Raw genomic sequence first — 27,905 nt, 5'->3', positions numbered from 1 at the left:
GAGAGAGACACAGCGAGAGAGGGAACACAAGCAGGGGGAGTGGGAGAGGGAGAAGCGGCTTCCCGTGGAGGAGGGAGCCCGATGCGGGCCTCGATCCCAGGACTCTGGGATCATGACCTGAGCCGAAGGTAGACGCTTGATGACTGAGCCACCCAGGCGCTCCTGCTTATTGCATTTTTAAAAGGCTATGTTTAGTTTATAAGCTGAGATCCAGTAGCCGTGACACAAGGTGATTGTGACCATGATGCGAGGACAAAAGTGAAGTTCCTGGAGATAGTGCTGGCAAAGATACGAGGTAACGTGCACAAAGCCACCTGTTGCAGAACTGTATGTAATGACAGTAGGCTGGAACAACTCTCCTGTCTGTTGGTAAGGAACTGGTTGAACAAACTGGTAAATCTACATAGCAGCAATAAAAAGTGAGGAAAGACTATATACTGTTATGGAGAGCTCTCCAGCATACATCAAGTGAAGAAAGTACCAGAACAGAATGTGTAATATGCTACCTCATCCAAGAGGTGGTACGTGATCTGTACATTTGTATTTTAAAAATAGATAAACCAAAGATGAATGGAAATTGATATCACTGGGGTGGGGCGATATGGAGGGAAGCCAGATTTCTCCGAGCATAAACTTGGTTTCCTTTGACACCGTATAAATAAATATCTTACATAATTGCAAAACCGTTGCAATTGGAAATTGGGACCGTAGGAACTCAGTAAACCTTCATTTTCTTCCATTCTTTACCTTCAGACATCATGGATAAGGGATTTGGATCTTATTCCTATTTTTTTTTTCATTCTCAGTCCTTCCAGACCTGACTTCCATCCCATTTAAATCTGTGTTCAAAGACTTACAGTAATTAGACCAAATCCAATGGCCTTCTTTCTGTTCTTCGTTGCATTTAATCCTCTGATACCGCCCTTTTCCTAAAGCTCTTTTTCTGGTTTATGTGCCTGTGAACTTTCCTGAAGTCTAGGCAAAAAGTGAAAAAGGTGAGCCTGCCCCTCGTTCTCTTGCATCGTTCTCGTTCACGTAACCTGATGGCTACGAGACCCCCGCGGGTGGCAGCTGAGTAATACAAAGACGAGCAAGGCAGTTCTGTTCTGCTCTTACCGAGGGAGTAGGCCGACACCTACAAGATTATTATGAAACAAAACATTTTGAGAGCATGAGGAAGGGTATCTAACCGGGTATGAAAGTCCAGGAAAATTTCCTGGGAAAAAAGTGATACATTTGCATGTAATCTTAAAGGAAGGGTAGAAGTTTGCCAGGGGGTGAAAGGGAAGCTCATTCCAGATGGACGGGGTGTTTCTGAGTGGAAGCAGAGATTGCTGGATGGCACAGTAGATAATGCCCCAAATTGGGTGTCAGAGCTAGCTGGGGGACTCCCTGCCCTTTGTCCCAGGGCGGAGAACCTGCTTCGGGCCGGAAGCTACTGGCTCAGGAATTCTTGCCGTCCAGGCTCTGCTTAGCAGCCCAAAGTGCTGAGGGAATTCCCACGTGAGCGCCACTGTCACGCACACTGTTTGCAGGAAGCTGCTGTCCACGAGAGGAAGCCACAGTGGGAATTTAAGCAAGGGAGTGACAGGTTTGCAGTTTGGAATGGCGGGAGCAGTGGGGAGAAAAGGTCTGAGAAGACTGGGGGCAAGGTGCCAGGTTGGCCATTTGGCAATAATGCGGGTGAGCGATGAAGTCCTAAAGGAGGGCTGTGATTGGAGCCGGGATGGAGAGGAAGGGATATGTCGTCGGCGAGGTATTTAAAGGGCAAAATAGCAGGATGAGGAGTCAGAGTGGATGTCGGGAAATGAAAGGGAGAGTGCAATCAGCACGAGAGTATGCGGCAGGAAGAATTTGGGGGAGCGGGATGGAAATGGTAAGTTCAGTTTTGGGTATGTTGGCTTTGAGGTGAGTTGACACAGGCAAATGGGGTCATCTAGCGGATAGTTGTCAAGATTCGGCATGACTATTTCACACGGTGGATGGCTAAGGATGCCAGGCTTCTGAGTCGCAATGGGCTTAATGGACCTCTTCATTTCAAACAGAGCTGCGCTCCGCAGTTGCTTGGCTGCGGTGGGAAGCGGAGGTCCCGGCGCTGGGAAGGCGGCCCGGCCAGCAGCTGGCTCCCGCGGGGCCCCGGGCGCCGCGCCAGGCGGTGCGAGGCTTTGCCTCAGCCTGCGTGTCCTTTCGGCCTCCACGGCGTCTGTCCCCTGAACTGACTTCCAGCTGATCCTCCGCGAGGACGTCAGGGACGGCTACCCTGGAGCCCATGATTTCCGGCTGGGTTTTTCACCTAAGCGCCTGCGTGGTGTTTTCGGCTGTTACCTGAGAGACGGCGCGCGGACGACTCCACAGCGTCACAGAGCGCGTTCGTGCCTTTGCGGAATTCCCGCCTTCTCCCGGCCGAGCCCCCGTTGCCGCAGGCGCTCACGCCCAGAATCTCTGCGCTCTCATTCAGTCAGCACTAATTTTGGAGTGCCTCCTCCAGCCGCTGAGTTTGACTCCCCCCGCAGCTCTCCCCCCCACCCCGCAGCTCTCCCCCCCACCCCGCAGCTCTCCCCCCCCCGCAGCTCTCCCCCCCCCGCAGCTCTCCCCCCCCCGCAGCTCTCCCCCTCAGCCCTACCCACCCCCAGCTCTCCCGCCCCCACCCCCGCCCCGGCTGTTTCAGACGCCTGACTACATTGCTCCTATATTTCTTTACCTCACTTCACACATCTGTTTGTTACCAAACCAGGGTTTTTCAACTACGTTTTTTATTATTGCCCCCTCCCACCCCCACCACGAGACATTGTTTTCAAATTACCCTCCCCCATGCATGAAATTTTAATATCACAGACCTGCTGTATATCTGTTTATGTACTAGGGCCCTTTGGGGGGGACACAAACCACTGTTGTAGCTAAGATTCCTGCCGCCCCAAACTAGTTTTTGACCGCTGGGCAGGGGGTGATGCCACCCCTATTAAGAATTCATGCTCTAGACCAGGGGTCCTTAATATTTTATGGGCCACAGACAGCTTTGAGACTATGACAAAAACTATGGACCCTACCCAAGAAAAAGACATATTTGCATATGTATTCAATATCCTGAAGCAAAAATTCCACAAGGTTCATGGATCCCAATCTAAGAATCCCTGTATTACACTGAACCCTTAAGGGATCTCATTCTTTTTTTTTTTTTTTTAAGATTTTATTTATTTGAGAGAGAGAATGAGATAGAGAGCATGAGAGGGGGAGGGTCAGAGGGAGAAGCAGACTCCCTGCTGAGCAGGGAGCCTGATGCGGGACTCAATCCCGGGACTCCAGGATCATGACCTGAGCCGAAGGCAGTTGCTTAACCAACTGAGCCACCCAGGCGCCCCAGGAATCTCATTCTATTAAACTATCTCCCGAGAGTATTGGAAGGTGCCTGGGATATACAATAATAATTGTAAAAATAATAACAGCTAATACTTACTGAACTCTTACTAATAGGCCAGGTCCTCTCCTAAGGCCTGCATTATCCTCCATTAATCCTCATAACAATCCCCTGAGGTAGGTTTTGTTATTACCCCCATTTTAAGATCAGGAAACTGATACTAAGTTACTTGACCAAGGTCACATGCTAAGAAATGAGAGATGCAGTAATTGAACCAAGATCTGCCTGAACCCTAGAGCCAATTGCTGCAGTCATATTATACTATATTATATTTACTGAATAGATACTTGTTGAATGAATGTTTTCCTTTGCTACTTGTCAGGTTTTTAAAAAAAAGATTATTTATTTATTCATGAGAGAGAGGCAGAGGGAGAAGCAGGCTCCCCGAGGAGCAGGGAGCCTGATGGGGGACTTGATCCCAGGACTCTGAGATCATGACCTGAGCCGAAGGCAGACGCTTAATCGACTGAGTCACCCAGGCACCCACTTATCAGCTTTCTTATAAGATATTCTCTCTTTAACCGGGTTATAAACTCCTAAAGGACAGGAGCTTTTTTTGTGCGTCACTTGTTAGCATCTCTCCCTGGAACTTTATGGTATCTTAGAGGTGCTGTCATTGACCCTGTTTTGTCCCTTTACTCTCCCCATCCTGACAATCTCATGTGTTTAGAGTGTGGTGGGTAGAAGCAGTGATGGAATGCAGGGCGGCGGCTGATGTGAAGTAGCCAGTTTGTTGGGTAAGTGGGCAAAGTGTACCAGGAAGTTTTATAAGGCAGTGGTTAAAAACCCTGGAAAGCTCTAAAACCCAGAGCTATGAAGCCAGAGACCTAGATACTGTATGAATCTACTTCTATGAAACTCTAGAAAAGACAAATCTAATGTATGGTGACCAAAAGGAGATCAGTGGTTGCCAGGGATGGGGATATTGACTGCAGAGGGGCAAGGGCATTTTTGGGGGCAAAGGAAATGATCTTGATCAAGGGGGTGCTTACATGGGTGTTAAAACCCATTGTTAAATTAAAACCCATTGTTAAACCCATTGTTAAAACCCATTGAACTGTATGCTTTAAATGGATGCATTTAAAAAAAATTTTTTTTTAAATATTTTATTTATTTATTTATTTGACAGAGAGGGAACACAAGCAGGGGGAGTGGGAGAGGGAGAAGCAGGCTTCCTGCCGAGCAAGGAGCCCGATGCGGGGCTCGATCCCAGGACCCTGGGATCAGGACCTGAGCTGAGAGCCACCCAGGCACCCCAAATGGATACATTTTGAAAGCATCAGGGCTCTGAGTCTATATTGCCTAGGTTCCAATCCTAGTTTTGCCACTTCTGAGTTGTGTGATTATATCAAGTTACTTAGGCATTCAGGGCCTCAATCTCATCATCTGTAAATGGTGATTATCTCATAAGGTTAATGGGGAGGTGGGTTGAGTAATGTGGTCAGTATAAAGTGGTCAGAAAAGTGTCCATGTCAGGTAAATGCTCATCATCCCTACATACCCACTTACCACCTCCTGGGCCATAGTCTTATTTCCCCCTCTTAATATAAGCTGTTGTGGAAAAGAGACAAAACATGGGGCAACTCTCAGTAGGCAATTGACTTATATTCCTTCAAATAAATTCTTTTTTTTTTTTTAAAGATTTTATTTATTTATTTGAGACAGAGAGAATGAGAGACAGCATGAGAGGGAGGAGGGTCAGAAGGAGAAGCAGACTCCCTGCCGAGCAGGGAGCCCAATGCGGGACTCGATCCTGGGACTCCAGGATCATGACCTGAGCCGAAGGCAGTCGCTTAACCAACTGAGCCACCCAGGAGCCCGAATTCTTTCTTTTTTTTTTTTTTTAAGATTTATTTATTTATTTATTTGAGAGAGCGAGAATGAGAGAGAGTGCATGAGAGGGGGGAGGGTCAGAGGGAGAAGCAGACTCCTCCCTGAGCAGGGAGCCCGATGCGGGACTCGATCCCGGGACTCCAGGATCATGACCTGAGCCGAAGGCAGTTGCTTAACCAACTGAGCCACCCAGGCGCCCTCCTTCAAACAAATTCTTTACCTATTAGTTCAACACTCATATTTAGTGGGAGTAAGCAGACATTTATCACAGGCACTAAAGGTAATAATCTTTAACCTATTTGGAATGCTCTTTCATTAAGTGTTTACTTAGTGGATCCCGGGGATATAGCGTAAATATGCCAGAGGAGGTCCTTGCTCCCTTAGAACCAACAATCTAAGTAGGAGAAGGCAAAAATTAAAAAAGTAAATAAATAATAATTTTATAGAGGGATATCTTGTAAGAAAAAACAACAAAGCAGGATGATAGGATAGTGACTGGGAAGGGGGAGCGTCATCTGAAGAGGCGACTTTTTAGTGAAGGCATGCATGATACGGCAAAGATCTGGGAGAAGGGAGTCCTAGGCAGCGGGACCCCCCAGTGCCAGGGTCCTCTGCGGCATCTGCACTGGGCATGTTGCGGGCACAGCAGGGAGACCAGTGAGGCGGAAGCAGAGATATGAGGAAGAAGGTTGGGGAGGCAGGTGGGGCCAGATCCCACATGGCCTTTTAGGCCTTGATTAGGAGTTCGGATAGAATTCTTCGTACAGTGGGAAGCCACTGGAGGATTTAAAGAAAGGGGAGTGGTAAAATCTCGTTAAAACTTTCTCTAAAAATTGCAGTTTAACATATTCAGAAAAACACATAGGTCTTAAGTGAATTTTTACATATGTACTACCCCCCACAGCCCTTTAACCACCCTTTAGATCAAGATGTTAGTACATTTCCAGCACCCAGAGGGCTCCCTTGTGCCCCTTCACAATTTCCATTTCCTGGTGGTAGCCTCTACTTTCTCCATCGCTGTAGATTAATTTGCTTGTCCTTGAACTTTGTATAAATTGAATCATATAGTATGTATCTTTTTGGTTCAGCTTCTTTTGCTCAGTCTTTTGTTTGTGAGATCTTTTTATCCCGTTGCATATAGTATTTCAGTCTCTTAAAAATTTGTCATGTGGTATTCCCTATATGAATATACCACAATTTGTTTATCTAAGTTTAACCATTCTTTGGCTGATAGACGTTTGAAGTTTTTGAATATGATGAATGAAGCTGCTAGGAAAATACCCATGCCTGTCTTTTTTGTGGGACACACGCACTCATTTCTCTTGGGAGAGTATCTGCTGGATCAGATTTGATTTTAGAGGATCACCCCCACCACTGAGAATAATGGGTTTTAACAGAGCAACATTGGAAGTAGGGAAATCAGTTAAGAGGCTGCTGTGGCAAAGGATAAGATGATGGTGGGTTAGACTAGGGGGTAGTGGGGAAGTGACAGATTTCAGGATATATTTTGAAATGGGGCTAACAAGACTTGATAAAGAAAGGAAACAAGGATAATTCCAAGGTTTCTGGCCTGAACACCTTGGTGAAGAGTTAAGACCTCATTCGGAAGCTTGTTTACACATACCACATTTGAAATGCTAAGGAGGTATCCATGCAGTGATATTGAGTTGACAGATGGGAGATTTTGAATTTGGGCTTGGTGGAAAGGTCTGCAAGTCCAAGACTGTCGGAGCTGACAAGTGAGGATAGAGCAGGTGGAAGGGGGAAAGGGGCCGGGACTGACACCTTAGGAACTCTTATGTTAATGGACTCAGCAAAGAGACAATGAAGGAGTAGCTGGTGGGGTGCATGGGTCTGTGGTTCCTGGGAAAAATGATCAAGTCTTTCCTCAGAACTGGAAAAATATATACAACCTTTCTCTCTATGACTATAGGATTTCTATTTTAGCAAGTAATGGATGAGTGGAGAGTATGCAAAGTCACCTTAAAGAGAAGAACCAGCTCCCTGCCAGCAAGAAGATTTGGCTGTAACCTAATTGAAAATATTAACATATTTAAATAAAGTACCAAGCTGAAGAGAGGTCAGCAATGGAAGCCTAGTAAAGGGAGAGTCCCTGAGGCCCATGCGGGCACAGACTTTCTAAATACCATTCTGGAAACAGTGCTTTAGCCAACAGAATTAGAGTAGTCCAGGAGTTACTGGCAAGGCTGCCCATAGAATAGAGATGGGGGTGGAGAATTGTAGCCAAGAAGAGTTTTCTGAACCCATTGGCACGACTCCTTACTGGGGATGGCTGGATGCCATTAAAGATAAAAATATTCCTGTTCAGTTATGTCATTGTGCATTTATATGTTGACATTCTGATTCTAATTTGGCTTAAAGAAGAGAATGTGCTGGATATGAGTCTGAGCAACAGGAAAATTTCTCATGGTAAATTAATACTTCTGTATCATGGCTTCGTATTTCAGTAGACTGTAAACTTCATTGGCACAGTCAAGTATTTCCAAGATGTAGCTTTGAAGTCTGTGAAACCCAGGCCCACAGCCCTATGAAAAATGACATAACGGGAGCCATTTTTAAAATTGAGCCCGAACAGTCATTTCAGCGGAACTGCCTTGCACATCCTGTTTTCTAAACCTCGAACTGGGCCAAACTGCCAACAGTCCAAGACATCCACAGGAACGAAAAAAATCTCCTTTGAAAAAACTGATAAAAGTGAACTTTTGCCTAGTGACCACTTCACATGACCAGTCAATGAAGAATCTAGCCCTGCTTATCAGCACCAATGAACCTCTTTTTAAAAGCAACTTATCTAGGGATCCCTGGGTGGCTCAGTTGGTTAAGCATCTGCCTTCGGCTCAGGTCCTGATCCTAGGGTCCTGGGATCAAGTCCCACATCAGGGCTGCTTGCTCAGCAGGGAGCCTGATTCTCCCTCTGCCTGTTGCTCCCCCTACTTGTGCACTCTCTCTCTGACAAATAAATAAATAAATAAATAAATAAATAAATAAAATCTTCAAAAAAATAAAAGCAACTGATCTAATCTTCCTTTTTTCCCCAATAAAAACCCTGAGTCCACCTCCTGTAATTGGGACACTGTTTGGGTTTCAACCTAAGTCTATGTACACTGAATTGCAATTCTTTGATCCGAAATAAACACTTTGCCTTTTGAACTGGTTTCTTGTTTTTAGACTGACATTCCTGTTAGTGGTACATTCAACACTGCAAATCCCACCTGGAGCTCTCTTAGGACACAGCCTGCCAGGCCTCTCCATGTACCATGTTTCCGCATTCTGAAACCTCCATGTTTAGTAAGGTAGAATCACACACTATTAGAGCTGATGCAGCATCTAGTCCAAGCGCACCATTTTCCAGATGAGAAAACTGAAGTTCACGGAGACAGAGAACCTGAGCAAGAGCCCACAGCTTACCGAAGTGAGAACCCAGGTCAGAGCCTCTAGTCAGTGCTCTGTCCAAAATATCCTAAGCCCTCACCTAGAATAGGTAGACACATTCAGTATATATATATCCCAAACCACAAGGTTCACCTAACCAGCAGGGTCAGTCACCAAGTGGTATGTCTGGGATCTCTGAGAATTGTAGCCAAGAAGGCAGATGCTTAACCAACTGAGCCACCCAGGGATCCCTAGATAAGTTGCTTTTAAAAAGAGGTTCATTGGTGCTGATAAGCAGGGCTAGATTCTTCATTGACTGGTCATGTGAAGTGGTCACTAGGCAAAAGTTCACTTTTATCAGAACTGAAACCAGTTCGTTCCTTCCTGCCCCAGAAGCAGAAGTGTGTGTGTATGTGTGTGTGTGTTAAAAGGAATTGGATGGAGCATCGAGGGAGTCCCTTTTTGAGTCAGTGGAGCAAATGAATAGAAGGGTTAATGTCCAGTTGGTTAGGCCTGTAAATCCCCCTCAGCTTCTTCCCCTACTCACCTCTGCTGCCACCAACTGAATGGAGGATGGGAGGTCTGCATTGGAAATAAAAAATCAGGGCTGTTTCTGTTTCTGGAGAAAGATGGCAGGGATCTATCCAGGAGTCTTACCTCTGGCAGGTCAGGATTAAAAACCTTGCTATTCTTGCTTTCTCTAAAATGGCCAGGTAAACTTGGATTCTGAGCCCTCCGGATTGCGGAGAGGGTCGTGGGAAAGGGGTAGGGCTGGGAGTAGTGGAGAAGGGGAAGAAGGGAGGTGCTTTGGAGGGAGAGAGAACCCCTGAAATTCCTGAGGCCTGCCATCCTAGGAATGGGGCGCTGAGAAAGGGGCTGCCTTGTTCCGCACCTCCCTTTCTGTCTTCCCACTAGTCTTCCTAACATTACTCTTCTTTCCTTAGTGCCTTTCATCTTTTATTAGGAACGGGTTGGGGAAGGGCTGTGTGTCCTCTCCAGCTGTGTCTGTGACAACCCCCTTGGCCCCTTCATCGTTGCCCCCTGGTGCCCCGAGGCCCTCCCCATCCTCTTTTCTTCTGCCGCTCCCCACCCCCCCAACAATGGTCTCTCCCGGTGCTCAGTGGCGCTGGGGGGCGGGGGGGAGGGAAGAGGCGGGCGGAGGCGGGGCCGGAGCGTGTATGGGGGGGCAGGTCTGCATTGCCGCTTTCCCTGGTACCCGGAGCAGTCGACGCTGCCGCCAGCCCCGCGCCCGGGACCCCCGCCCTCACCCGGGACTCCCTTCCCCGCGGCATCCAGGCCAGGTGAGACCCCTCTCTCAGTCTCTTACCTCCACCCCGCCCGGGGCAGAAGCATCCTTGCCTTGCCTTGCAGCCATTTTATCCTCCGATGCTTTGCTTGGCTGGGGGGGGCGGGGAGGTAACCGTTCCCGCTTTAGGGGCGAGGGCGCTGGTGGTGGTCTGAATGGATATTTATTTCAGTTGCCGTGCTGATCAGAATACATATATGGAGTAAGGGTGTTTTTCTCTACCTTAGCCAAGTCGCTACTACCCTCTCAGATATTAACGGGGTGGGTTTTTTTTTTTTAGGTGGGATAGGGTTCCCTCAAAGTCCAATGCCCTCCTCACCTTGCACACCCTCCCCCTCTCCCCCCACCCAATGATAAGTGACCTTGGCTGGGGCCAGAGAATGGATACTGCCTCAGTCTGCTCCTGGACTTGGGTGGGTGGGGGGGCAGTGGAAGAAGGGCAGGTGAAGGAGGAAGGGAAGGGAAAGGAAGAATGGAGAGGTTGGGTAGAGAGGTGGTAAACAACCCGGGTTGAAGCGCGCATGGCGGGGCTTTGGGCCGTCGCTCCCGGGTCGGGGGAAGGGGTGTTGAGTGATAATGGGCGCTTGCCCAGAGGCAGGACTAAGGGGGCGGGGGGGGGGGCGGGGGGCGGGGAGGGAGGCACTCAGAGAATGGGTTCAGTCAATTCTAGGCGCTCCTCTCTTATGCCAGAGCAGAGGCGAGCTGGGGTAGGGGGTGCTGGGGGGCTATTGCTGCAAATGAATAGTGGTTGGGGCGGTCTCTATGCCCGTGCTTTGGAGGTCTCTGCCTGCGGCCCTCCCTCTCTGTAGTCCTCTGCTGTGTGCATTCTCAGCTGACACCTTCATCTTTTTTCCGCCTCAGAACTGTGAATGCTCCATCTTCCTAACCCTGGGATAAGATGTAGGGAGAGGAGGTTCAGCCTTGGGCCTCCTGGGTGGGGGCTGAGGCTCAGTCACCCAGCGGTAACAGGGAGGGGAGCTCCAGCATATCCCCGCTCTTTTATCCCACCTCCCTGTCGGTGGATGTGTTAACTCACTGCTTCTTAATGACCTTGTCACCTGCGCTGGGGAGGGTTGGGGAATCCGGGTGATTCCCAAAGTCAGGGACTTTGATTGGGGGTGGGGGCTTCTGGACCCTCTTCTTATCGTCCTGAAGGGAAGCATTTGCTCAGGAGCCCCCTCCCCCATTCTGCAGAAAATCTCCTGGGCACATTTTTCCGGTCAGGTGGAGCCAGCCAACCTTAAAGGGCCATGTAACCCTGAATCTTGTCTCCTATAACCTCCAGCTCTTCAAGTCCTGTCTCTCTCCCACAGGCTTAGCCATCCTGTGCTGCTTTGGGGGCTAAAAATAGCACCACTTCCTCACCAACTCAAAGAATTTGTCTTCTTTCTCTCCTTTCTGACCTCCTGGGCTCATTGGCCCTGGGGAAGCTGGCTGCTGAGACATCATATCCTGCTGTGGCTCTGGGGGCCTTATCTACCCGACATGTACCTCTCAGGGATAAATAGTGTTGACAAACACAGGATGTGGCTCCTGGTGGGTCCATCTGTCTCCTTCAGGGTTTGGGGGTGGGGGAAGCTCCTAGATGGGAATGAAAGGAGACGAAAGCAAATGGCCATGCAGTGAGGGGATTCCACAGTTCCCTCTCTTGCATGGGGGATGGCTTGGGCCTTGAACCACAAAGAAAAGAAGGTGACATAGGGGTCACTGGTTTTGGTTATCGTGGTCCACTGCTCACATCTGGCCCGAGGGGCTAAGGCCCTGCTTGCCAGTGCTTCTCTCTGAGCCTCATAGCGTGACTTACCCCCTTCTACCAGGGCTCCTGTATGCGTGTGTGACGTTTAATGAAGGCCCTGGATGGGTGGGAGCAGCGGGCAGGATATTTTTAGGGGAATGATCTCTGATCAGAATCTCGTCCTGCTTCCTCTGCTTCTATGAAGGAAAGGGGGTTCTCCTATGCTTCCCTCTGGAGGATGTCTTTTTTGGGGGGAGGCCCAAGGCCCCCTTCATTCTATCCTGGCCTCCTACGCAGTGCAGTATTTGTGGACTCCTTTTTCCTTGACTCCTGGAGGAGGAGCAGAAAGGATTAAGGGGGATTAGGAAAGGAGGCCCTGGAGAAAAGAGGCACAGCTATGGACCTTAGACCCCCATGCTGGAAAAGTATGGATCTGGTCAGCCATTTGTATTCCCGCCTGCACCAGGGAAGGGGCCCATGGATGATGTCCTGAAGGAAGGTGTCAGCAGCCAGACATCGCCTCTTCTCCATGACCTCAGGTTCCAGGTCTCCCCTTGTTTGTCTGGAGGGAGACAGTGTGGGCCCATCTGCTAGAATTAATTTGAACACAGAGGGGTCTTGGGACTCTGTTTTGGGAGGCTACTGGGCAACAGCATCCAAGTATGACCCCCTGTTCTTCGCTTGCTGCTTCCTGCTTCCTTCACATTTTTTTTTCAATCTAGTAGGAAGGAGGAAAACTAATATTTATAGAATGTCTACTGTGAGGTTGAATTCTCTTGTGTACTCAGAAAAATAAAATTACCCCCAGTTTAAATATAAGGACAATGAGGTTTAAGGAAATTAAATAATTTGCCCAAGAGCAGTCAGTAAATAAATGGCAGAGCTGGGATTTCAACTTGGGTCATAATAACTGTCGTGTGCTCTGCCCTGAACCAGGTTTCTCCTTACCAATATCCCTTTCTGCTCCTTACCCTCGTGTGCATCCAGAGGTGGCTTTTGTTCTGGGGCCTCATGAGGGAGTGGAGAGGATCTCACTATATTATCATCATCACAAAGAGTAATGACTAGTATTTCTTTGTCACTTTGTGTGTGCCAGGTACTATGGTCAGGAGCTTATACACATTATGTCATTCAATCCTTACTTTCCCCTTCTTAAGTAAGAGGAAACTGAGGCCTGGATGTTCAGAGTCATGCCTGAGGTCACTTAACTAGTAAGTGCTGAAGCAAAAAGTCAAACCTACATCTCTCTGACTCTGGAAGGCAACATTTACCACTGAGAAGACCCCTCCTTGTGAAGCCTGTAAACACAGAACCTGAGGGGAAGGGTGTGGAAACCTCACTTCAGGCACCATCAGTGGGCCGAAGCCAACAGTTGGGAGGACTTGGTCCCCCTACACATTCTCTCCAAGCTCTGCCCCAAGTGAGAAAGCCAGACTGGACGAGAATAGAGAATTCTGGTTTCTCATATTTCCTGTTTTGTTCTTTGCAGGTTGGTGGTAAAGCAAGGGATCTGATCTTGATGTGGGGCAGGGGATCAGGAGGAGGGCTCTAGGTGACCATGACTCTGGAGCAAATCTCATAGGACTGATCTCCAAGGTCAAAGTAAGGGGCCTTATGCCAAATGGTCCACAGTTGGTTCAGGTCGTCATCCCTTTTTACTGAGTGCGGGCTTAAAGCAAGGAGACCATCTTTAACACATGGCCCCAGGGGGCTCTGGGTTGTCGGGAGCTCTGTCTTGGCCTTCTTGACCATCTTAGGCTTCACAACCTCCTTTTTTTCCCCTTTTATATTTTCTAGATCTCCAGAAGCTTCTAGAGAAGAAGTAGGCGGCCTTTCCTGAGTTATCCTGGCTCCCCAGCTTAGCCCCCATAACCTGGCTCCCCCTTTCCTTCCTATTCCCCTGCTCCCCCTCTCCCCTCCCCATGTATCCAACTGAATTGGCCAGAACTGCTCTCCCTCCTTTCCCCTCCTAGACATCCCTATTTTCTCCTATTCCGTGCCCAGAGATATTTGAACACACTTCATCTAAATAACTGGGGGAAGGAGACTTTCTGACTTCACAAGTCCTTGAGCAAAATCTGAATAAGGAGCAGGGAGTGACGGAAACCTAGTGAAGCATTCCCAAAGACTCATCATGGAAGAAGGCTTCAGAGACCGGGCAGCTTTCATCCGTGGGGCCAAGGACATTGCCAAGGAAGTCAAGAAACATGCGGCCAAGAAGGTGGTGAAGGGCCTGGACAGAGTCCAGGATGAATATTCCCGTAGATCCTACTCTCGCTTTGAGGAGGAGGAGGATGATGATGACTTCCCTGCCCCTGCTGATGGCTATTACCGTGGGGAAGGGGCCCAGGATGAGGAAGAAGGTGGCGCATCTAGTGATGCCACCGAGGGCCACGATGAGGATGATGAGATCTACGAGGGGGAATATCAGGGCATCCCCCGGGCAGAGTCTGGGGGCAAAGGCGAGCGGATGGCAGATGGGGCTCCCCTGGCTGGAGGGAGGGGGGGCTTGGGCAATGGGGAGGGCCCCCCTGGTGGCCGGGGGGAGGCACAACGGCGTAAAGAACGGGAAGAGCTAGCTCAGCAGTACGAAGCCATCCTCCGGGAGTGTGGCCACGGCCGCTTCCAGTGGACACTCTACTTCGTGCTTGGCCTGGCGCTGATGGCTGATGGTGTGGAAGTCTTTGTGGTGGGCTTTGTGCTGCCTAGTGCTGAAAAAGACATGTGCCTGTCAGACTCCAACAAAGGCATGCTAGGTAAGACACACTGGGGGGCCCTCCAGCCCTGTCCTGCCCCAAACTCTAGAAACACCTCTGCTTGTGAGAACCCCTGTCCTTACCGCTGGGCTCCCTAGGATCCTGGTCCCAAGATGTCTCCAGAGGGCTTGGAGTTCCTCTGCACACTCTCCCCTCACTCCTTCCTCTTGACACTGGGTCACGGTGAGGCTGTTCGTGCTGGGCTGGGGCTTGGGCGGTGGTCTGCTTAGTTAGTTCTGGAGGAGGTGGCCATGGTGGCACAGACCCCTGTTGGGAGTGTCCAAGGGCCAGTGAGTGGTCTCTAGTGGCCCTTCCTCATGTGGACCCTGAGGGAGGAAGCCCCCTAGACTCACCCACAAAGCATCTCTTGGTCTTGCTCTGCTCCCAAGTTGCCATGAGATCCTGGGCAGATCCCCACTCCTTGGGGCTTAGCTGAAGCATGGCTAAAATGCAGAGTTTGGAATAGATGAGTTTTAAGATTAGTTCCAACTCTGAATGTAGGAAGGAAATAAGGAACAGGAAAGTTTTAGGACCAGAAGCACTGGAGCTGGGTTCTGTGTGGGGGATTTCATTGGGGGACTGAAGGGATGGAGCTGCTTTCCCAGGGACGCAAGAGACCCTTCCTGCTGCTTTGAGGGCATCAGGGCTGGGAGAGGAGAGGGGACCGTAGGACAGTCTGGGAGTCTGGGCCGCGCCGTTCCTCCTTCCAGGCAAGCCAGAGATGGGGGTGGTGTGTGTGTGTGAGAGAGAGAGACAGGGACAGAGAGACAGACAGAGAGTGAGAGGTGAGAGCAAGCAAGAGAGAGCGGGAGGGAGAGAAAGAATTCTGGGGGGTCTCTCAAGTCTGTATTCCTGCCTTTGAACCCCTGGCCTGCGGGGATGGCCTTCCGTCTTTGCTCACACTTCTTCTCTTTACTTGCTCTCATCTCTGGGTAGACTTAGCTATTCTCGAAGTCCTCCCAGCTCCTTGATCCATTCTGCTGCAGCTCTAGCTCACTTAATGCTCAACAAGTGTGAGAACGGAAGCATGTCTGCTCATAGCCCTGCTGCCTCTGTTTCCCTCCCTTAGGCCTTATAGTCTACCTGGGCATGATGGTGGGAGCCTTCCTCTGGGGAGGTCTGGCTGATCGGCTGGGTCGGAGGCAGTGTCTGCTCATCTCGCTCTCAGTCAACAGCGTCTTCGCCTTTTTCTCATCTTTCGTCCAGGGTTATGGCACTTTCCTCTTCTGCCGCCTCCTTTCTGGGATTGGGTGAGTGGCCACTTGCTAAGCCCCCGGAGGCAGTCCTGAAGGAGGACTGTGCCTTGGTCACTGGTGTATTTCTAGAGCCCAGCACAGTGCCAGGCACACAGACATACCTCAAATCTGTATGAAGTGAATGAATTCCTTTCTCCTACCGTCTTTATTTTTTATTTTTTATTTTTTTTAAAGATTTTATTTACTTATTTGACAGAGACACAGCGAGAGAGGGCACACAAGCAGGGGGAGTGGGAGAGGGAGAAGCAGGCTTCCCGCTGAGCAGGAAGCCCGACGTGGGGCTCGATCCCAGGACCTTGGGACCATGACCTGAGCCGAAGGCAGACGCTTAACGACTGAGCCACCCAGGCGCCCCTCTCCTACCGTCTTTAGGCCAGCTTCCCCCTGTCCAGGACCCATCTACCGCCTGCCCAGAACACCATTCCATGTCTGGTCCACTCCTGAGTCCTCCATCCCACCCTCTAGTTCCATTTGGAGCCTGGCTCCATGAAGAGGCCTGGTGGGTCTCAGCCTTACCCCTGGGCGCCTGCGAGCCCTTGAGTTATCCCCTTCCCCCATGACATATTTCCTGCATTTGACAACAGACCTTGTTAACCCACAGCTGCCGGAACTCTGAAGCCTTGACCCATCCATGCTCCCACACTCCCCGAGCCACCAGCATGCGTTCTTCGCCCTGGCTGCAAGCTCTTTCCTGGCCTGCTCCCACATACCTGCCCTCAGACTCCTCTCTGCCCATCTTTTTCCTTTGGGGACTCCCCCTCTCGTCCATAATTATCTTCCCTCTCTTGCAACTCTGTCGTTATCTTCAAGATGCAACGTTTGGGCCTCCCCTTTCCCTGAGACCTCCCTGCCTGTGTCCCAGGGTCCCAAGGATGGGTGCTTACGGGCTGCTGGTGAGGGAGTGTACTGGGTACTAAGAAGTCTCTTTACTGAGGTGTGGAAGATGAAAGGCGCTTGGGGGTGCCAAGCGCTGGGGGCAGGGGATCAGGAACAGGGCCGTTTTCCAATGCTTAATTCTTACGATGCCCTCCAGGATCGGAGGGTCCATCCCCATTGTCTTCTCCTATTTCTCGGAGTTTCTGGCCCAGGAGAAGCGTGGGGAGCATTTGAGCTGGCTCTGCATGTTTTGGATGATTGGTGGAGTGTATGCAGCTGCTATGGCCTGGGCCATCATCCCCCACTACGGTGAGCAGCCCCCAGGGAATGCACCGCAGCCTCTCCCTCTTCGCTGGGGCGCCTGGTGGTGGGAGCCCCCAGCCTCTGGCCCCTCTGCTGATGCTGACTGTCCCTGCCAGGGTGGAGCTTTCAGATGGGGTCGGCTTACCAGTTCCACAGCTGGAGGGTGTTTGTCCTCGTCTGTGCCTTCCCTTCGGTGTTTGCCATCGGCGCTCTGACCACACAGCCGGAGAGCCCCCGCTTCTTCCTGGAGGTGAATGGGGCAGGGGGTTCTGTGTTCAAGCACTCACGGTGGGTTCGGTTTGTGGGACCCTCACAGGGTCCACACTTCTGGGGACTTTATCTTGCTTCCTTTGTCTTGTGATGTGTCTCCAGAGGGGCTCTGTGCGTGGAGAAACCAGGGTACCTGCTCACCCACGGGTGGTTTAAGATTTTGCAGGCAGGGGCCCCAGCCCTTACTTTATAGCTCAAGAGAAGTTCCCACCCTCTACTTCGTCCCCTTCCAAGTAGATCTTGGTCCAGCAGGGTTAGGATGCTGCTTCTCCGACGACCCACTTACCCTATCATCAGTTCCCTTGTTTTCAGTTTTCTCTTCCCATCGTACCAGGGGATCCCTAGGACCTGTAGTTGCATCTGTCTCCTGGGCTCCCCTTACTACTGCCCAAGGCCGATTATATTTTGCCGTATCCCTACTTGGGGCTCTTTCTGAGTGGGTGATGTCCGTGCCCAGAGGTCAGAGGTGGAGGTGGGAGCATTTCTGTATCCTGTGACTAGAGAAATCACAGGGAGGGGGCCTATTACCCTGGCTCGGGGAGGAGCTAACTGGATATGGGAACTGTGTCTGTGGTTCTAGAATGGGAAGCACGATGAGGCCTGGATGGTGCTGAAGCAGGTTCATGACACCAACATGCGAGCCAAGGGGCATCCTGAGCGTGTCTTCTCAGTAAGCCAAAGCCCTGCCCGCGACCCTCCTCGGCCCTGCAGTCCCAGCCCCAGTGGCGCCTCTCTGGATTCCACCCCCTACCTTCTCTGACCTCTCCGACCACACCCTCCCTCCATGTCATCTCTCAGGGTCATGGCACAGCCGCCCCTGCCTGCCTTTTGTTACCGTAGGAGAAACGGAGGCACCTGAATGGGGTTGGGAAATACAGACTATGTGACTGCTAACCCCTTCTCTTGACCCCAGGTAACCCACATTAAGACGATTCATCAGGAGGATGAGTTGATTGAAATCCAGTCAGACACGGGGACTTGGTACCAGCGCTGGGGGGTCCGGGCCTTGAGCCTGGGGGGCCAGGTAATGAGGGATGGTTCGGCGAAGAAAGAGAAGGGAGTGGGAGAGGTGGAGACAAAGTCAGGGCTGTGGGGGTGGGGTGGGGGCTAAACTGAGAGAAGGAGTTAGGTAGGAGAAGGGGGTGCCTGGGGGTGCTAGAAGTTAGCACAGCCACTCTCTGACTTGGTTCTGTTCCACCTAGGTTTGGGGGAATTTCCTCTCCTGTTTCGGTCCAGAATATCGACGCATCACTCTGATGATGATGGGTGTGTGGTTTACCATGTCATTCAGGTGAGGAGGCATGTGGGGGCGGTGGGGATCTAAGTCCTGAAGACCGAATGGAGGTTGGATAGGCTGGGGGTGGGGTGGTGGTGGGGAGACTGTTTTAGGCCAAGGGCAGAGCAAATGCATGGGAGATAAGAGAGTACATTGGGGGGGGTTAGAAAAATGAGAAGTCCCCCAGACCCACGGCAATTGGTGAAGGGAGGAGTAGTGACGGTGGAGGCTGGAGAGGAGGGCAAGGTCCTGACTCTCTATCCCCTCACTTCTGGACCCCCCGGTCCTAATCCTGAGCCTTGTCTGATTCCATTGTCTTGACTCTTCAGCTACTATGGCCTGACTGTCTGGTTTCCTGACATGATTCGCCATCTCCAGGCGGTGGACTACGAAGCCCGCACCAAACTGTTCTCTGGGGAGCATGTGGAGCATGTGACCTTTAATTTCACTCTGGAGAATCAGATCCACAGAGGGGGACAATACTTCAATGACAAGTACGTGGGGACCTTTCCATTTCATTTTATGAGTCTGGGAGTTCAGAGACAGGGTGTTTGGGGGTAAATACCTGTGGTTTCTCCTCAATTCCAAGGGAACGAGTGTTGGAGGAGGGTATGAGGATAAAGGGAAAGTACGTCTCATCATCCTGGCCTTCCAGGTTCATTGGGCTACGTCTGAAGTCAGTGTCCTTTGAGGATTCCCTATTTGAGGAGTGTTATTTCGAGGATGTCACTTCGAGCAACACATTTTTCCGCAACTGCACGTTCATCAACACTGTGTTCTATAACACTGGTAAGGTGGTGTGGCTGGTGGCTGACAGACCAAAGGACTGGGAGGACCCTGAGGAGGGGAGAAGGAGCCTTTCTCATTCCCTAGCTCAGGGTTCACAAGCTGAGCTCTTTGGGGCCCTGGTGGTATGGGGGCCTACTAGCTACCACCAAGAATTCCGAAAATCGAATGGAAATTGAACATTTTTCTGTAATAGTTTTAAGAACATCTGGCAAAAGCATCAAATTTCTTTGCCTTTGAGCTGGAACTAACGCAACTCTGTGGTGTTATTAATGCACTTCTGCAGAAGAGGGCAAAACTCATTCAAACAGGATCTTCAGGGAAAAAAAACAATAAAAGGGATATTTGGTGGGTAAAAGGTTGGAAATCATTGCATTAGTCCAGTGCTTTTTTTTTTTTTTTTTTAAGATTTATTTATTTATTTGAGAGGCAGAGGGAAGGGGAGAGAAAGAATCTCAAGCAGACGTGGGGAGCCCCACACAGGGCTTGATCCCACTACCCTGAGATCACCACCTGAGCCAAAATTAACGGTCGGCCCCTTAACTGACTGAGTCACCCAGGCACCCCACATTAGTCCAGTTTTTAAAACAGTGATTCTCAAACTATATGCACATGAAATGCTGCTTTGTCAGCTAGACTGAGGATCCCACCTCTAATGGAGTACTAGGTGAGTTTTTCCCACCTTGCAGGGAAAAATAATGGAAAGGACTTGTAATGATTTTTAATATCTGGCTCAGTAATTTTTCCTAGACCCGTGGCACCGCTATTGCTTATAGTCAGCTAGGGCAGACAAAAAGAATGAATAAGAAGCAAAGATTATTAATGAGACAACTTGGAAACAGCCAGTTCCACTGTTCCATTTCACAGACTGTGGTAATTTCCTGCACCATAGGAACAGTCCTAGTTCCTAGGGTGCTATCATTTGATGTTTTGTAATGAAGGTCCTGAGCAATTCTTTTGAGAGCCCTGCCTCCCCTCCACCCCTGACTAACCCCACAAAGGCAGCGCCCTGAGCCCTAAGCAGTGGCAGCCTCCCTCCCACGTTTCACTGACCGCCTGCCTCTCTTGGTCTTGGCCCCTAGACCTGTTTGAGTACAAGTTTGTGAACAGCCGTCTGGTGAACAGCACGTTCCTGCACAACAAGGAGGGCTGCCCACTGGATGTGACAGGGACGGGGGAAGGCGCCTATATGGTGTACTTTGTCAGTTTCTTGGGGACGCTGGCTGTGCTTCCTGGGAACATCGTGTCTGCGCTGCTCATGGACAAGATTGGCAGGCTCCGAATGCTTGGTAAGGGGCAGGTGGCTGGTGGTGTGTGTCAGAACTGATTTGGGGGCCGGGGAGCAGGGTGAGGCTGTCAACATGCTTCTTACCTCATTCTGAAGGAAGAGCTTAGCCAGAGAAGGTTCTCTCTCTCTCTTGTTTTCTGTTTAGGTCTTGGCTGCAAGATGGGGTGGGGCCTGGCATGGAAGCTTCTCTGGGGGGTAAAGGAGGTAGGCAGAATAGCAAGCACACAGGCTTTGAGGTTATGGGTTTTAAATCTCAACCCCACCCCCTACCTTGGGCAAGTTGCTTCACCTCTGTGAGCCCAAGTGTCTCATCTGTAAAATGGGGGTGATGACAGTACCCGCCTCACTGGGTTGCTGTATTAGATCAATGCATGTAAAGCATCAAGGTCCTTGGCCCATAGCTGTCATTGAAGAGATGGTTGTTACTGATATTATTAATAAAAAGATAATGATAAGGGAGGTTGGGGATGAGTGAAGAGCCTTCCTTTTGAGTCCTTTGGGAAGAAGAGTCTCATCCTGGGCTACCCTCAAGCCTGGTTGGTGGCACGGGGTGGGTTGTGGATGGGCATCACTGTGGCCAGGTTCATGTTCCCTCCTTTTCCTGACTCCAGCTGGCTCCAGCGTGATGTCCTGTGTCTCCTGCTTCTTCCTGTCGTTTGGGAACAGCGAGTCAGCCATGATCGCTCTGCTCTGCCTTTTTGGGGGGGTCAGCATTGCATCCTGGAACGCGCTGGACGTGTTGACTGTTGAACTCTACCCCTCGGACAAGAGGTAGTTGGAGTGTCGTGGGGGCAGGGCCGCCGGTTTCGGGCCTCTGTAAGGAAGTGGGCTGAATGGGAGATCATCTTTAGGGTTAGAAGGACACACATTCCCATTGAGTTTCTCCTCTAAGAGCTGGTAACTTTGGTGTTCACTCCTTGAAGTCTTAACTATTAACCTAATTTTTTGGTCTTCTTTTCCCCTTGCCTCCCAATCTATATTCCCTGGTGTACATCCCTCCCCTCTCTCATCTTTCCATCCTTCCTCTCCTTCTCGGACACTGCCTGCCATCTCTCCTTCACTTTCCCACCTACTCACCAATCCCCCACAAACCCTCCCATGCCTCTTCCTTGTCTCCCCTTCCTACTGCACTGGGGGCTCCTGAGCAGGACCACAGCCTTCGGCTTCCTGAATGCCCTCTGTAAGCTGGCGGCCGTGCTGGGGATCAGCATCTTCACATCCTTTGTGGGAATCACCAAGGCTGCCCCCATCCTGTTTGCCTCAGCCGCGCTTGCCCTCGGGAGTTCTCTGGCCCTGAAGTTGCCTGAGACCCGGGGGCAGGTGCTGCAGTGAGCGCCGCAGGGCTTTTGAGGGCGGCAGGCACACTGTGAGACCTACGGCTCCTTCTCCCTCCCTGCCCTGCCCCCCTGGCCCGAGAAGCCTCAGTCCCCACTGCCCTGTGTTCCGTGTCTTAGCCGTGTGTGTGTGCGTGCGCGTGTGCATGTGTGTGACCCGTGCGCGGGAACTACAGGGAAGGCTCTTGCGTCCCAGTTTCGGGATGCAGCTCAACTCCCCACCTCCTACCCCCGTTGACTTTGCACAAGAGAGGGCTTGTCCCCACCCTTCTCCCCCGGTGTTAGTGAGGGGCCCTAGCTCTTCCTGGCTCTAGGGGGTCCAGAACAGGCCTCCCGCCCGCCCCCCGCATCCCCTCTGCCTAGGCCCTGGTGAAACCGTGGGCATGTGGTTCTGCTGGGGGCTGGGGCTCGGTGTAGGCTATGGACCAAAAGAACTTCTTAGAGTTGGAAGGGCCTCAGGTGCCCTCTCACGCCTGCTGGACGCTGGGAAAGTAGCAATAAACCTCAGCCCCCTGGCCTCCACTCCCCCCTCAATTTGGGCTACAAGTAAGAAGCCTGAGTTTTATGAAATTAGCCTTCTGATTCTTATTTATTTAGAGATTAAGTTCTGAGGCAGCTCAGCAGGACGGTGTGTGTGAATGCACGTGTAACACTGTGTGTGTATGTGCCGTGGGGCGGGGTGTCGCTATACTGTCCTGAGATACAAGCCAAGGGTAATCTCCATGGACACACACACGCCCCTGCCTCCCGTGGTCCCTCCCCTAATCTTGTTTCTGTGCCAGGCCTGGGAGGCGGGAGCCCCGGGCCAGGCTAGGATGAGCCCCACAGCCTAGACAGACCTGAGGGCCCCTGACAAGGTCCATGTCCTCCCCTCCTCTCAAGAAGCACAGGCCTCTAGAGTGAGAGGCTCCACCCACTATAGCACAGACAGGGACGGCACAGCCACCCTCCCACCCCCAAGCTGTCCCCTCACAGGCAGGGTAGCAGGGGAGGGAAAGAAACCAGGCATGTGGTCAAACCAGCAGATCAAAAAGCACAAGGAGCTGGGGCAGGGGCAGAAAGCAGGGGCCCTCCCAGCAACTCCTCTGGAGTGGGAAGAGGTTGGGCAATAAGCCAGGGACCCCTCATGTGGGACCGAAGCCTCAGTTTCCCCATCTCACCTTTCTACGTGATAGCCCCTGTAGGTTAAGCTGCCCTCGCCTCACCCCAGTGTGGCTGCTTTCTTTGGTGCCCTCCTGCCCCCCCCCCCCACTGTAGCTGTGATGTGTTGTAGTTTTTAGCTGTTTGTAAAACGTTAAAAAGTGAAAACACAAACAACAAAAAAAGAAAATCCAAATTCACCCTCTTCATGTTGTGTCTGGTGCGCCCACCCTATGGTCACTCCCCCCATTTTGTAACACTGAATCAGGTGGGGACTGTTGAACTCTGGTGTCTGTGCTCAAAGGCCCGCCTTCTCCAGTGCCCAGTGTATGGGTGTGTACCCCCTTTCCTCACCCTTCATTTGCTGGACGCAGCCTTCTCCCCTGTGCCCCCTGGAGGGACCCATCCATCTCTCCTGCTCTCCTGGGGAACCCCCCTAAACCCAACTCTGTTGATGTGAAAAATGAAAAGAAAAATATTGATGAAAAAGAAAAAGAAAATAAATCCTTAAAATCCCAAATGGCTGCATCTGCTTCTTTGCTGCTCCACCTGCATTCAACTCTGTTCTGCCTGTGGGAGGGGAAGGTGGTGAGATGGAAATATTATTCCTCTCTCCCTAAATTGAAGCCCAGAGTGATACGATGCGCCACATTTATTTCCTCACTTGGCCTCTCTATCCTCCCCTTTTCACTTCTGGAGATGGAGGGTCCTCTCAGTCTCCCAGATTTGAAAACTTGGGGTAATATCCTATAACTCAGTAGCAAAAAACTAGTAACTGATTGAAAAAAGGGGCTAAAGTCTTGAATAAGCATTTCTCCAAAGACATACAAATAGTCAACAGGTATATACGAAACAGCACTAACCATCAAGGAAATGCAAATCAAACCCACAATGAGACATCACTTCACACCTGTCGGGATGGCTATTACCAAAAACCAACCCATCCCCCAAACCCAAACAAAACAAAAAAACTAAATGGTGTTGGTGAAGATGTGGAGAAACTGGAACACTTGCACATTGTTGGTGGGAATACAAAATGGCGCAGCTGCTATGTGAAAGAGTATGGAGGCTCCTCAGAAAATTAAAAATAGAACTACCATATGATCCAACAACCTCACTTCTGGATATTTATCAAAAGAACTGAAATGAGGATCTTGGCAATATTAGCACTCCCATGCAGCACTATTCACAATAGCTGAGACGTGGAAACAACTTAAATGTCCATCCGCAGATGAGCTGATAATGAAAATGTGGTCTATACATACAACGGAATGCTATTCAGCTTTTAGAAAATAAGGGAATTATGCAGTATGTGATGACATGGATGAACCATGAGGACATTAAGTCAAATAAGCCAGTTACTGAAACACAAAGACCAAATGATCCCATTATCTATCTCAGTTATCTAAAATAGTCAAATTCATAGAATCAAAGAGTAGAATAATGGTTGCCGGGGTAGGGGAGAGAAGGAAATGGGGAGTTACTAATCAAAGGGATAAAGTTTCAGTTAAGCAAGATGAATAAGCCCTAGAGATGTGTATGACCCTGTACCTTTAGTCAATGATGCACTGTACCCTTAAACATTTAAGAGTAGACCTCAGGTTAAGTGTTACTACCACAATAAAACAGAACTTAAAAAATAAAATTTAAGGCCCGCCTGGGTGGCTCAGTCAGTTAAGTGCCTTTGGCTCAGGTCATGATCTCGGGGTCCTGAGATTGAGCCCCCATGCTGCCAGGCTCCCTGCTCAGCAGAGTGTCGCTTGTCCCTCTCCCTCTGTCCCCTTCCCACTTGAGCGCATGCACGCTCTCAAATAAATAAAATTTTCAAAACAAACAAAAACTCGGGAGTGTTTCTTTTTTTTTTTTTTTTTTTAAGATTTTATTTATTTATTTGACAGAGAGAGACATAGCGAGAGAGGGAACACAAGCAAGGGGGAATCGGAGAGGGAGAAGCAGGCTTCGCGCAGAGCAGGGAGCCCGATGCGGGGCTTGATCCCAGGACCCTGGGATCATGACCTGAGCCAAAGGCAGACGCTTAACGACTGAGCCACCCAGGCACCCCTTGGGAGTGTTTCTTGAGAATAGAGCCAGCTTTCCTCCAAATCCTCTTGTGTGTCTTTTAAAGATATGGATTCCAGATTCCATTCTTGTGGAATCAGAATTTTTCTTTGGAAGAGGGGGCATCCAGAATCCACATTTGAAATAAGCTCCCATGGGAATTCTTATCTGTGAGGAAATCTGGAAACTGCTGCCTGGGGATTACGTGGGACTCCCCCTCATTCACATTTCTGTTCTAATCAAGCCATTTTCTGACTTTTCATCATAGCTCTCAAAACTCCTTCCTTTCCATTCCTACAGCTGGCCTTGAAGTCAGGGTCCCACCTTCCCTCTTGATCTCTGTGCCTCCAATCTCCTATGTCAACTCACTAACACATCACTGCCAGATCACTCTGCCCCCAAATGCTCTTAGGTATGCCCTTCCTCAAAACTCAGGGACTTCCTACTGTCCAACCAGATGTAGTCTAAACTGTAGCTCAAAATGATCAAGATATATGTTTATCTATTTCTTTAGTATCTAGAGTCTATTGCCACATTAAGGTCATCAACGTTGTGTATCTAGACATCACTTGAGCTCCCTTCAGAAATAGGACTTTAGAAGGCTCGTAAGAAAATGGGCTATATAAAGTTTTCTCCTTCTTCTATACTCATTTTCCATGTTACCATCTTTTCACTGCCTTACTGTGTTTTGGTTTCTATTTGTTAAGGATTTTTCTGAGAAACAAAGGCAAATCCTTTTGGAAATGGACAGGCTGATAGAAAGCCAAATATTCCCCCAGTATGAAATCCTAATGTATTTGTAACTCCTGTCTTGTCCAATCAGTCATTGTCTAGTCCAGCTTCTATGCCTTTGCTCAGCTCTTCCCCCCACCGGTAACATCTTTCCTCTCCTTTCTGGTTTAAGTCTTGCTTTCCTGTCAAGATCCAATTAGGTCACTCCCCCCAGTGAAGGCCTTCATGACTACCCTAGGCTACAGGTATCTTTCTTCTCCCAAGAACATCTGTAGCACTGATTCAACAGGCCATTAATAACACAAAGCAGTGTATCTCCTATGATAATTTATCTTTTAATGTACAGGATTATTTCCAACTCATCAGGTCTGGTGGTTCCTTAGTCACAATTTAACACGAAATGCCTGGGCAGCTTTTCCTAAACAGTAAAAGGCAAGGGCAGTGGTGAGTCATTCTACTCTTTCCTCGGGTAAGCTTGGATCTGAAATGAGTTGCCATCTCCAGAGAATATGTATGTGCTGGCTGAATGGGACCCAAGGGTCCTTATCCCTTACAAATACCAGACTGTATTGAAGGGAGGAAAGCCCGTAGTTTATTCCAAACCATGAGAATCCTGGTCTTCCCTCTCTTGGGGCTCAGGGGGTTCCCCGAGTTTTCTTGCTCCCACCCAGGCAAGGGGGGCTCATGTCCAGTTGAGGGTTTTCCTTCCACTGGGCGGGGGTCCGCGCCTGTATGGCCAGCGCGTGGACCGGCCCAGCCAGCTCCTCAGACAGGGCAGCGTGGACCAGCCGGTGCCGTTGTAAGGGGCTCAGTCCCTCAAAGCGAGAGCTCACCACCGCCACGCGGAAATGCGTCTCGCTGCCCGGTGGGACTGCATGGCCGCCGCTCTCATTGCGCAGCTCCAGCACCTCGGGGTTGAGGGCCTGCTCCAACTTCGTGCGAATGGCGGCCTCCACGGGACCGATGGTCCCCAATCCCGCGCTGCTCCGGGACAGACACACGCGACCGGCCATGGAGAACAGGCGCCCGACCAGCTGCCCACTCAGCATCGGCTACCGCAGAGACAAGGCCCGAGCAGTGAGGGTCAGGGCCCCCCACCCGGTGAGCGCCCCGTCTCACCAGCCGCCCAGCCCCAGCCGCTCCTGCAGGCCGCCCGCCGCGACTCCAGACACCAACCCTCTCCTCTGCGTGACGTGGGGGAATTGGGCCTCCAGCCGAGGGCAGCGGAGGGCCGACGAGGGACTGGAAAGGGCCCGCGAGAGGCACATTTAGCAGGGAGTGGGCCGGAGGTTGCAAAGGCAGGGTATGTACAACTCCAGGTTTGTGGTTGAGCCAGCGTCCCCTCTAATCCCAGGCTGGGCCCTTTCTACCTTCCGCTCAGCCTTGGCTACCGCAGCTGGGGCTCAGGGACCCGACTCCTGAAGGTCTCGGACAAACGCGGTCGTCGCGTCCTGAGGCACGCTGGGAAATGGAGTCCTGGCTACGCGATGGTAGAACGGGCAGGCGCCACGTGATGCCCCGAGGGCTCACGGGAACTGTAGTCTTTTTTTTTTTTTTTTTTTTTTGGCGACTGGTGCTTTTAGGTCATGAAGCAGAGAGATGCAAAAAATCCAGGAATTCCCGCTCAGTTGGGACTGCTGTTATTTGACACATTTTATTGTCATCTAGCTGAACTCCTTTATTTTACATACAAGAAAATGGAAGCTCATTCCATTTACTGCACACAAAATTACTGTGCGCAGACCAGTCCTGGAGACTGGGAAATAAAGCAGGCCCGGTCCTCGAGAAGTTTGCAGAACACTGAAGATGAACAAGTAAGCAGGCAATTACAATACCGTGTGCTAAGTGCGATGATGGGACGGAGAACAGGATGCCAAGGAGTCATGTCACCCAGACCTGGGGGCGCAGAGAAACTTCGGAGAGGAGATTTTAGGGGAATGGTTTCGAAGAGACAGCTCGAAAGCCCCTGGCTCAGTCCCTCAGAGTCAGGCTGTGGTAGTTGCACACGCAAAGGCCAGGCGAGGGAACTTAGGAGGAGTGGGTTACTTGGGGTGTAGTTGGAGCCGCGGCGGGAGAGAGGATGGTGACCAGGAGTGAGTGAGTAGGTAAGCCTGCTTGGGAGGAGGCAAGGGCCAGACCATACTGGCT

The 27,905-nt window shown here is 50.5% G+C and overlaps 2 protein-coding genes and 1 long non-coding RNA gene across 11 annotated transcripts; 1 reads left to right on the top strand and 2 right to left on the bottom strand.

Moving 5' to 3' along the window:
• Positions 1–9: 9 nt before the first annotated feature.
• On the top strand, positions 10–23,480 carry SV2A (synaptic vesicle glycoprotein 2A). 8 transcript variants are annotated; one of them, XM_064588420.1, is made up of 15 exons: positions 10–1,876; positions 2,046–9,942; positions 13,480–13,504; positions 13,687–14,438; positions 15,508–15,688; positions 16,728–16,879; positions 16,990–17,123; positions 17,724–17,813; positions 18,057–18,167; positions 18,346–18,434; positions 18,749–18,913; positions 19,075–19,208; positions 20,288–20,494; positions 21,105–21,264; positions 21,642–23,480. In XM_064588420.1, exons 4-15 carry the CDS (start codon positions 13,817–13,819, stop codon positions 21,823–21,825), a joined length of 2,229 nt encoding a protein of 742 aa, XP_064444490.1. In that variant the 5' UTR covers positions 10–1,876; positions 2,046–9,942; positions 13,480–13,504; positions 13,687–13,816; the 3' UTR covers positions 21,826–23,480. The 8 variants fall into 8 exon arrangements, with proteins under 8 accessions (XP_064444490.1, XP_064444489.1, XP_064444488.1 ...); XM_064588419.1 differs by having other exon boundaries at positions 10–295; positions 13,480–14,438; XM_064588418.1 differs by having other exon boundaries at positions 10–1,683; positions 13,480–14,438.
• On the bottom strand, positions 14,262–19,122 carry LOC135364123 (uncharacterized). Its single transcript, XR_010410736.1, has 6 exons — positions 18,985–19,122; positions 17,019–17,252; positions 15,522–15,723; positions 14,792–14,881; positions 14,522–14,705; positions 14,262–14,393 (listed from the first exon to the last, which is right to left on the bottom strand). It is a non-coding gene; the product is annotated as an uncharacterized LOC135364123 (long non-coding RNA).
• Positions 23,481–26,073: 2,593 nt separating the features above from the next.
• BOLA1 (bolA family member 1) lies at positions 26,074–27,266 on the bottom strand. Of its 2 annotated transcripts, none has more exons than XM_045896753.2 (2): positions 27,128–27,266; positions 26,074–26,809 (listed from the first exon to the last, which is right to left on the bottom strand). In XM_045896753.2, the coding sequence occupies exon 2, from the start codon at positions 26,804–26,806 to the stop codon at positions 26,393–26,395; it is 414 nt and encodes a 137-aa protein (XP_045752709.1). In that variant the 5' UTR covers positions 26,807–26,809; positions 27,128–27,266; the 3' UTR covers positions 26,074–26,392. The 2 variants fall into 2 exon arrangements, with proteins under 2 accessions (XP_045752709.1, XP_064444522.1); XM_064588452.1 differs by having other exon boundaries at positions 26,934–27,222.
• Between the last annotated feature and the right edge of the window lie 639 nt (positions 27,267–27,905).

The sequence above is a fragment of the Mirounga angustirostris genome, unplaced genomic scaffold (genome assembly GCF_029215605.1).
Source record: "Mirounga angustirostris isolate CCGP_5_RB_7025 unplaced genomic scaffold, mMirAng1.0.hap1 SCAF_4, whole genome shotgun sequence".
NCBI lineage: Eukaryota > Metazoa > Chordata > Mammalia > Carnivora > Phocidae > Mirounga > Mirounga angustirostris.
The sequence above is the reverse complement of the archived record's forward strand: the minus strand, read 5'-3'. Positions and strand labels throughout refer to the sequence as shown.

Excerpts from the sequence above, each read along its gene's own strand:
- BOLA1 (XM_045896753.2), bottom strand. The coding sequence starts at position 26,806 with ATGCTGAGTGGGCAGCTGGTCGGGCGCCTGTTCTCCATGGCCGGTCGC.
- SV2A (XM_064588419.1), top strand. The coding sequence starts at position 13,817 with ATGGAAGAAGGCTTCAGAGACCGGGCAGCTTTCATCCGTGGGGCCAAG. Across the intron at positions 18,435-18,748 it reads TGGTTTACCATGTCATTCAG|CTACTATGGCCTGACTGTCT; the intron begins GTGAGGAGGCAT and ends TTGACTCTTCAG. Across the intron at positions 21,265-21,641 it reads CTCTACCCCTCGGACAAGAG|GACCACAGCCTTCGGCTTCC; the intron begins GTAGTTGGAGTG and ends GCTCCTGAGCAG.